The sequence below is a fragment of the Jaculus jaculus genome, chromosome 6, assembly GCF_020740685.1.
Source record: "Jaculus jaculus isolate mJacJac1 chromosome 6, mJacJac1.mat.Y.cur, whole genome shotgun sequence".
NCBI lineage: Eukaryota > Metazoa > Chordata > Mammalia > Rodentia > Dipodidae > Jaculus > Jaculus jaculus.
The window spans coordinates 45,625,210-45,635,370 of record NC_059107.1 but is presented as its reverse complement, the minus strand read 5'-3'; the positions used below and the strand labels follow the sequence as shown (position 1 = coordinate 45,635,370).

General features: G+C 46.1%; 1 protein-coding gene across 1 annotated transcript; it reads left to right on the top strand.

Moving 5' to 3' along the window:
* Positions 1-1,508: 1,508 nt before the first annotated feature.
* Tgoln2 (trans-golgi network protein 2) lies at positions 1,509-9,072 on the top strand. The gene is made up of 4 exons (XM_045153625.1): positions 1,509-1,619; positions 1,824-2,764; positions 5,096-5,179; positions 8,397-9,072. Exons 1-4 carry the CDS (start codon positions 1,574-1,576, stop codon positions 8,400-8,402), a joined length of 1,077 nt encoding a protein of 358 aa, XP_045009560.1. The 5' UTR covers positions 1,509-1,573; the 3' UTR covers positions 8,403-9,072.
* The last annotated feature ends 1,089 nt before the right edge of the window (positions 9,073-10,161 follow it).

Genomic DNA, 10,161 nt, shown 5'->3' with positions numbered 1-10,161 from the left:
CCTCCTACCTATGCCTCCCAACTGCTGGGATTAAAGGAGTGTGCCACCACATCTAGTTTCAATCTATGGAGACTTTTTAACATTGGATTGAATGCATTGCATTTTACATTGTGGATGGTCATTGCTTTATGGGGCCCATGGGCAGAATGTGGTGGCTTGAATTAGGTGCATAAACTCATGTGTTTTGAATGCTTGGTTCCCAGTGACAATTTGGGAGGTGGGACCTTACTGAAGGAAGTATATTGTTAGGGGCGGGCTTAGGAGTGGTATAGCCAGCTCCAACTTGCCAGGAAGGGCTTGGCTAGCTCTCTCGCTGCTGTTGTCCATCCACCTGATGTTGGCAAGGAAGTGATGTCCAGCCTCTGCTCATGCCATGTTTTTCCCTGCCATCATGAAGCTTCCCCTCAAGATGATAAGCCAAAACAAACCCTGTTGAGCTGGATAGATGCTCATTAGTTACAGGTGCTTGCTGGCAAAGCCTGATGGCCTAGGTTCAATTTCCTAGAACCCACATAAAGCCAATTGTACAAAATAAACCCTTTCCTCCCACAATCTGCTTCTATTAGGTGCTTTGCCCTAACAATGAAAAGGAAACTGCAACAGAACTCAACTCAGGAAAACCCAGGATTTGTAGCTTCAATTCAGAAAAGATTTTAGGACAAGCCTAAAACTACAACTAACTAAAATAAAATTAAGAGTTGGGACTTTATTAAAAATAGGAAGAATGACACTCAAGACAAGAATAAAATAACACCTAAGAGCCCGGGTTTGGGCTTCTGTAAAAGGGTCCTTTAAGGAAGGAATAAGACATAGGGCTGGAGATGGCTCAGTGGTTAAGGTGCTTGCCTGCAAAGCCTAACAACCCAAGTTCAATTCTCCAGACCCACATAAAGCCAGATGCACAAAGTGGCGCATGCATCTGGAGTTCATGTGTAGCAGCTGGAGGCCCTGACACGCCCTATTCTCATTCTCTGTCCTTGCAAATTAATTAATTTATTAATTTTAAAAATACTCTAGGGCTGGAGATATGGCTTAGCGATTAAGGCGCTTGCCTGCAAAGCCAAAGGACCCAGGTTCGATTCCTCAGGACCTATGTAAAAAATTTTTTAAAAATTCTAAAAAAAGACATACCCAAAGGTGGTATGGGCTTCTGAAGGGAGAGTTCACACTTAAGTGTTGGCTTGGTTATCAAATTACACCTCGGAGTTGACTAGAATCCCCCTTCCCCCACACACTTTTTTCACCTCTCTCTCTTCCAGCAGCACCAGGAAGTGGAGGCGAGAGGATCTGAGATTCAAGGTCATTCTCGGCTACTCAGAGTTCCAGGACAGCCTGAGACACACGACATCCTGGGAAAGAAAAGAGAAGAATGTTTGCCTGTTGTGGCTGCTGTTGGGAAAAAGAAAGCAGAAAGGGCTGGCCTTGACGTACCGCATGGAACAAAGAGGCGCGGCCTAGACACCAAGCCCCGCCCTTCGCGGGAGGAGGGGACGCAAGCCGGAAGGGGAGGAGCTAGATGCTGGAAGTTCCCCGCGCGCTCTCGCGAGAGCAGTAAAAGTCGGAAGTGGACAGGATGCGGTTCCTGGTTGCGTTGCTCCTGTTGAGCGTCTTAGTGGCGGGTAAGACCCCCCCCCAGCCCAGCCCACCTTCGCCCCCAAGCCCACGGTCTTCACTTCGGCGGGTCGCCGCCCGCGCTGGCTTCTTTTCTGGCCGGCCCACCCCTTCTTTCTCCCTCGTCACCCCTCTTTCATTCACCCATCACTCCTGGCCTTCCCTTCTCCCGGGCTTCCCCTTCCAGGCTCTTCGGCTCTTTTCTATTTCAGAAGCCCGGACGCGCGATTTGCTGTCACCTAGTAATTCCAGGTTGAGTACGGATAAAGAAAAGCCGTCTGCGGAGAAAGATTCCGCGCAGGCCCACCTTTTCAAGAAGGAAAAGCCCGAGTCGGAGTCCTCTAAAGGAAACAAGCCGGGGGTTCCGGAGGCGTCGACCTCGACTGCGGAGTCCAAGCCTTCGGGACCGGTGGAGCCCGCGAAACCGACCTCGACTGCGGAGCCCAAGCCTCCGGGACCGGTGGAGCCCGCGAAACCGACCTCGACTGCGGAGCCCAAGTCTCCGGGACCGGTGGAATCCGGGAAACCGACCACGACTGCGGAACCCAAGCCTTTGGGGCCCGGGCAGCCGATTTCGAAAGCAAACCCCAAGTCGACGGAACCTGAGCTGCAGCACGGTCAAGGAGACTCCACCAATGTTGCGAATCCCGAGCAGCCCACCGCGGTAGAATATCCCAAACCGGTGGACCCTAGGCCGGAGTCCACAAAAGACAATGTGAAGAAGCTGTCTTCTGATAACGGGACCCCTAAAACTGACGAAATCCAGCCGGCTGAGAAAGGACAGACGTCTCCGCACGCTTCTGAAACTAAATCTGGGGAGACACTGACAGACTCTGATCTATCTTTAAAGCAAGAGGCAGTAGATAAGGCTTTGGAGCCTGCTGAAGATGTGGAACTCAAGGAAGCTGATGAAGATGATAGTGAGCCTGAAGAGGGCCTGCCACTTGACGATGAGAAAGAAAAGGTGCCTGCCCCTTCCTCCAGTAAGAACCGCGAAGGGACACTTGTGGATTCTATGAGTAGTGAGAGGGACGATCCGTACAAGGACAATCCTGCAAGTGGCAGTGCAGAGAGCAGCCACTTCTTTGCATATCTGGTGACCGCAGCCATTCTGGTAGCTGTCCTCTATATTGCCTACCACAACAAGAGGAAGGTAGGTCAAGCCTTGCCCTGGAAGCTTGGTGCACGGGCAGTTTCTATGTGTCACTCTTCTGCTTTGTTTTTCCTCAGACCTTGCTAGGGCTCTACACTCCTGTAAGTCATGTGTTTTCGTCATGTGACCTGTTTTCCCCTGAGTGTTGCTGCCCTAAGGTTATATTATGACCTGACCTACATTGGGATTCTTTGAACTTAGATCCTGAACAGCCTCCGTGGGCCTGAGTAGTTAACAGACAGGTATACTTATCTTTCTAGAACTGTATTCATGCTTCAGACAGTGTACCATTGTAGCTTCGGTTTTGAATCTTCTGTAGTGGCAGAATATTTCCTGTTACGCAGTCTCTGATTTTAACAGCAAAGACCCAAGGACTGACATTTCTTTTTTGTTGTTGTTGTTGTTGTTTGTTTGTTTCGAGGTAGGGTCTCACTCTGGCCCAGGCTGGGATTAAAGGTGTGCGCCACCACTCCCGGCCTGTCTTTTCTTTCTTTTCTTTTCTTTTGTTTTTTTGAGGTAGGGTCTCACTGTAGCTCAGGCTGATCTGGAATTCACTATGTAGTCTCAGGGTGACCTCGAACTCACTCCCATCCTCCTACCTCTGCCTCCCAAGTGCTGGGATTAAAGGTGTGCGCCACCACGCCAACCTTGACTGTCATTTGTTTAGCAGCCTTTAGAGGAAGTGACACTCATGCCTCTCAGACCACTCAGGTCAATAATTTCCTATTGAGCCTTGAGAATTTAGAAATTAGTTTCAGGAACCTGGTTAAATTGGAGAGTTGCATTCATGATAGCCCTTAGGCAGATGGCTATAAAGACTGAGGGAAGACAGGTTGGAGAGATGGCTTAGTGATTAAGGCACTTGCCTGTGAAACCTAAGGATACAGGTTCGACTCCCCAGAATCCCTGTAAGCCAGATGGACATGGTGGTGCATGTGTCTGGAGTTCATTTGCAATGGCTAGAGGTTCTAGTGCAATACCACTCCCTTCCCCCCCAATAAATAAAAAAGAATGAGAGAAGACCATTAGTAAAAATGTACATTATCCTATATTCATATGTTCACAATGAGAGTGGTAAAGTAAGAGGGAGAGTGTGAGGTCAAAGAATATATTTGTAGCGCTGGAGAAATGGCTCAGCAGTTGCTTACAAAGCCTGCTGCCCGAGGTTCAATTCCCCAGAACCCTCCTAAAGCCAGACACAGTGGTGCATGTTTCTGTAGTTAGTTTGCAGTAGCAAGAGATCCTTATGTTCCCATTCATTTTCTTTCACTTTCTCAAGTATATTTGTAAATGGTAAATAATTTGTGATTGTGATTAAAAAAAGAAAGCCAGGTGTGGTAGTGCACACCTTTAATCTCAACACTTGGGAGGCAGGGGTAGGGGGATTGCTGTGAGTTTGAGGTCAACCTGGGTCAGCCTGGGCTACAGTGATCTATGTACCTTTGCCTCCCTAGAGCTGGGATTAAAAGCGTGCACTACTGTGGCCAGCATAATTTATTTTCTGTGTGTGTGTGTGTGTGTGTGTGCGCGCGTGCGCTTGAGCGCGCCCACACATGCATGTAGAAGGCAGAAGTTAGCATTGGGTGTCTTCCTCCACTTTGGCTTTTTGTTTATATTATTTATTTATTTATTTGACAGAGAAAGAGGGAGGGGGGGAGAGAGAATGGGCACACTAAGGCCTCCAGGCACTGTACAAACTCCAGACACTTGTACCTCCTAGTGCATCTGGCTTACGTGGGTCCTGGGGAATCAAACCTGGGTCCTTTGGCTTTGCAGGCAAACTCCTTAACCGCCAAGCCATCCCACCAGCCCTTGTTTTTATGTTTTAGTTTTAACTATTTATTTATTTGAGAGGGAGAAAATGGGCGTGCCAGGGCCTACAGCTGCCACAAATGAACTGTAGATGCTTGAGCCACCGTGTGCACCTGGCTTTATGTGGGTACTGGGGAATCAAACCTGGGTCCTTTGGCTTTGCAGGCAAGCACCTTCACTGCTAAGCCATCTCTCCTGCCCTCCACCTAAGTTTTTTGAGCCAGAGTCTCTGACCCATTTGGCTAGACTAGCTTGCCAGCACTCTGCCTGTCTCTGTCTCCCCAGTTCTGGGATTACAAGTGTCCATTGTCGCACATGCTTGCAGGGCAAGCATTTTGCCCATTGAGCCACTTCCTCAATTTCAAGTGTGTAATTTAAATCGACCTCTCTGTGAGTGTACTGCTGTTTGTAGAGTGGGACATTAACAAATTGAGTACTAGGTAACAGCCTCTGATTTCAGGGCCTGAAACATGTCACACACAGCTGACTGTTAAATCATTTTCTGTTTCCTCTCTCTAGATTATTGCTTTTGCCCTTGAAGGAAAAAGATCCAAAGTCACCCGAAGGCCAAAGGCCAGTGACTACCAACGTTTGAACCTAAAGGTAAGGAAGGAGCCAGGTCCATGGGAGGGATGTGCAACCTCAGGTGAGCCCAGCAGTGGACTTGGGTTTGGCATGGTGGCAACAGCCAGTTCTAGGGATGCTACTACCATTGCCCTGACAGTTTGCAGGTGGCATGCTGGACCCACCCACATACTACTATACACAGACTTAGAAAGCAGCTAGAGCTAGAAGAGACCTTTTAGCGCTCTCACTCCCTTGACAGGTAAACAGGCCCTGCTCCACCTCACATTGGTGGCAACACCAGTACCTGATAGTAACTCCAGAACTTTTTGCACTATACCAGCTCTTCACAAGCTTTTTTGATTTGTTTGTTTGTTTCTTTGAGGAAGGGTCTCACTCTAGCCTACACAGACGTGGAACTCACTGTGTAGTCTCAGGATGGCCTCGAACTCATGGAAGTCCTCAATCCTCCTACCTGTCCTCTTGAGTGCTAGGATAAAAGGCATGTACCACCAAGCCTGGCTAGTTTATATATATATATAACTTATTTATTTGCAAGCAGAAAGAGAAGAGAGAGAGAAGGAATGGGCCACTGCAAAGGAACCCCAGATGCATGCTCCACTTTGTGCATCTGGTTTTACATGGGTACTGGGGAATCAAACCTGGGATGTTATGCTCTGTAGGCAAGTACCTTAACTGCTAAGCCATCTCCAGGCCTCTTAACAAGCTTTTTTTGTTTTGTTTTTGTTTTTGTTTTTGTTTTTCAAGCTAGGGTTTCACTCTAGTCCAGGCTGACCTGGAATGCACTATGTAGTCTTAGGGTGGCCTGGAACTCATGGTGATCCTTCTACCTCTGCCTCCTGAGTGCTGGGATTAAAGGCGTGCACCACCATGCCCGGCTTCTTCACAAGCTTTTAATAGGCATATGAGTCACCTTGGAAATGATATTAAAAGTTAGAATCTGATTCACTGAGTAGATTCCACATGTGCCTACATTTCTAGGGGACACCAAATGCCACTGGAACCACATGTCAGGTGACAAAGCACTAGTCCACACTCCCTAAAAAAAAATGAGCGCAGAAGCACATAGGTCTCCAGTCACTCCTCAGATCAGCCTTGCGTTCAGCACTGTGGGCAGGATCTCATGAATGCAGTTAAGTTAGTCTGCCTCTGCCAGGGAGAGAGAAGCCCTTCTGTCCCATAGCAGCAGGTGCTGAACCAAGGGTCTCCCCAAAGGTGACTTGTCTAAGCAGGAAGTATGCACTTACACCCAATTGCAGTCTGCATGTACACTTCTTTCTTTTTTGGGGGGGGTGTGTTTCGAGGTAGGGTCTCACTTTAGCTCAGGCTGACCTGGAATTCTCAGGATGGCCTCGAACTCAGAGCAATCCTCCTACCTCTGCCTCCCAAGTGCTGGTTTTAAAGGCAGGTGCCACCATGCCTGGCTTGCATGTACACTTCTTGTCCCCTTCTGTTTATAGCAAAAGGAAAGACCTTTGCAGAGAACAGCTGGTGGCCCAGAAGTGAATTGTTCCCAAGCTTCCTGCAAGGAATTCACTTGTACAATTCACCCTAGCTATAAACTAAGCCACTCAGCTTATATATGGGACAGCATTAAAAAATTTTTATGTATTTATTTGCAAGCAGAGAGAGAGAGGAGAGACACAGACAGAATGGGCACACCAGAGCCTGTGGCCACTGTGAACGAACTCCAGATGCATGTGCCCCTTGTGCATCTGGCTTATGTGGGTCCTGGGGAATTGAACCTGTGCCCTTTGGCTTTGCAGGCAAACATCTTAACCGCTAAACCATCTTTCCAGTCCTGGGACAGCATTTTTTCCTAAACTTTATTTATTCTTTGAGAGAGGGAGGGAGGGAGAGAGAATTGGCGCGTCAGGGCCTCCAGGCACTGCATACAAACTCCAGATGCGTGCGCCCCCTTGTGCATCTGGCTTATGTGGGTCCTGGGGAATCTAACTGAGGCCCTTTGGCTTTGCAGGCAAACACCTTAATCACTAAACCATCTCTCCAGCCCCCCTGGGACAGCAGTTTTAATAAGTAGGTCAGCTTCATGATTAGCTCTGCCCTGCTACTTTCCTAGATAAGTGACTTGAAATTTTTTTCCTCCTATAATATTTTTCCAGTTAAAAAGAAAATAACACATGAAAATATTTGAGAATAATATAGAAGAGTATAAAAAACAGAAGCCAGAAGTTCCATATGCCTATCAATTGTCTTGTTCCTTTTTTCTTGCATTAATTTATTTAATTTTTTTTCTCTCAAAAAAAAAATATATAGCCAGGTGTGATGGCACACACCTTTAATCCCAGCACTTGGGAGGCAGAGGTAGGTGGATCGCCATGAGTTCTAGGCCACCCTGAGACTACATAGTGAGTTCCACGTCAGCCTGGACTAGAGTGAAACCTCACCTCAAAAAAAAAAAAAAGTGTGTGTGTGTGTGTGTGTGTGTGTGTGCGCACACACACACACACACACCACACCCAACTAATATATGTTTTTAAAAAACAGAAAATAGGATGGAGAGATGGCTTAGCAGTTAAGGTACTTGCCTGCAAAGCCCAAGGACCTCTGTTCACTTCCCTAGGACCTATATAAGCCAGATGCACAAGGTGACACATGCGTCTGGAGTTCATTTGCAGTGGCTGGAGGCCTTGGAGAGCCCATTCTCCTCTTCTCCCTCTCTCTTAAATAAATAAAAATAAAATATTTAAAGTCAGGTGCTGTGGTGCACACCTTTAATCCCAGCACTCGGGAAGCAGAAGTAGGAAGATTGCTGTGAGTTTGAGGGCACCTTAAGACTACATAGTGATTTTCAGGTCAGCCTGGACTAGAGTGAAACCCTACCTTGAAAAATCGAAATAATAATTATTATTATTATTTTTGGTTTTTGAGACATGATCTCACTCAGCCCAAGCTGACTTGGAACTGACTATGCCATTCAGACTGACTTTAAACTCAAGATCCTCTTGCCTCAGCCTCCTAGTTCTGGAACTAAAGGTATGAGCCACCACACCTGCTAAGTGTGTATCTTTCTGCTGAGTCTTTCAAACTGATAAGATCCATTCATGTGACACATTTCTTTTATTTTCATTAATTGCTGTTTCATGATGACAGATCACTTTGACGTAATTCTGAATTTTTTCCCTTAAATTGCAGTTCCAAACTCATAAGTGTGGTATATTCCTCTGGGGAAAAAAATGAACATTACTAATGGATTGTGTTGCTCTCATTTCAGCTTTGATTTTTTTCTTTGTCTGCAAGAACCTTGTTCTTCCTGCTGATTATTTACGAATCAAGAGAATGAAGAAAAAAGTACTGTGACCTCCGGGATTTGGTGGCAAGTCTGGGCTGGCAGAATTGGAATTGCTTTGGGTTTTGCACCTGCACTTTGGTGACATTGTACTCTGGTGACATTTTGCTTTTGTGTTCCCTTTATGCTGGTATGCTCTACATCCTCTCTCCCAAGTGTGCATGGAGGGAGCATGTGGCAACATGCTGTGACCAAAGGGAGGCCCCAGCCCTGCACAGGTCACACCACCCTCTCTTGGCCTTGGCTTTATAGTGAAGTTAGCCCTTGATCGGGCATTGCCCTCTGTACTCTTTATCTTGGCAGGCTCAGAACTTTACAAGAAGAGTGCTTCTCTACTAACCCCTCTGAGGAAATGTGCTTAGAAAAGATGGAGGTGATGATGAAATGATAATGGGTAGAAGGGTAGTCTGAACACATATTTCTCCCCAAAGGCTTCAGCAGCAAACCAAAGCAGCTGGATTAAAGAATGTTTTATTGACTTTAACCCACTTACCATAAGAACTCTACATGTTTATTTGAGGAAAAGTAAATCAATTTCCATTTGGTTGTTCTAGCACAAAACAATTCATGTCTCTAGAAGTAAAACCACAGTTTCATAAGATTTTGTTTTGTTTTTTGTTTTTCAAGGTAGGGTTTCACTGTAGCCCAGGCTGACCTGGAATTCACTATGTAGTCTCATGGTGGCCTTGAACTCACAGTAATCCTCCTACCTTTGCCTCGTGAGTATTGGGATTAAAGACATGTACCACCACACCCAGCTCATAAGGTTTTTTTTTAATGTGGTAATGATCATTGAAACAGTGTATTCTTTCATAGTCATAACAGGAACTTCTTGAAAAAGGACAAGCTTATGCTTTGTGTTAGAAAACACATAGGTTTTTGTTCTGCATGAAAGAGGTTTTCCACAAATCCCATTTTGCCTTTATTGCTTAAAATAGACTACACACACACACACATGTAACTGCACTGCCCATTTTACCTTAATTTGTTTAATGGTCCTGTTATCTAAGATACCCAGGGTAATTAGTGAAAATTTCTCTAAATCCCATGTCAGGGTTCATGAACTTTAAATGCAGTTGCTTGCCCTGGAATAACAGAGGGTAGTGTCTTGGATCACAGTGTGTTTGAAGTGGTTTTTTTTTTTTGTTTGTTTTGTTTTTTGTTTTTTTTAATTGAGAGTGACAGAGAAAGAGAAAGAGGCAGAGAGAGAGAGAGAATGGGCATGCCAGAGCCTCCAACCACTGCAAACAAACCCCAGATGCGTGCGCCACCTTGTGTATCTGGCTAACGTGGGTCCTGGGGAATCGAGCCTTGAACTGGGGTCCTTAGGTTTCATAGGCAAGTGCTTAACCGCTAAGCCATCTCTCCAGCCCCCATGTTTGAAGTTTTATTTCAGTCTGAGTCATGCCTGAACAGAGGAGAATCTTAGCTAATCTCAGGGACATAGAAAAAAATGTGAGGAGAGAAATAGGATGAATTCTGTGCTGTCACAAAAGTCAGTCTGAAGAGGAGACTGTCCCTGTTGTCAGGTTCTCTTTTATCATCTTGCAACAACAGTATATGACTCACTGGAATATTCATTTTTGGCAGATATCACTAGAGATACAGAATGAATGCATACACCTCTTGATACATTCTTTCTGCTGTGCACGAGTCTTTCACTACTTTCTTCCAGTCTAAGGAGCCTTTT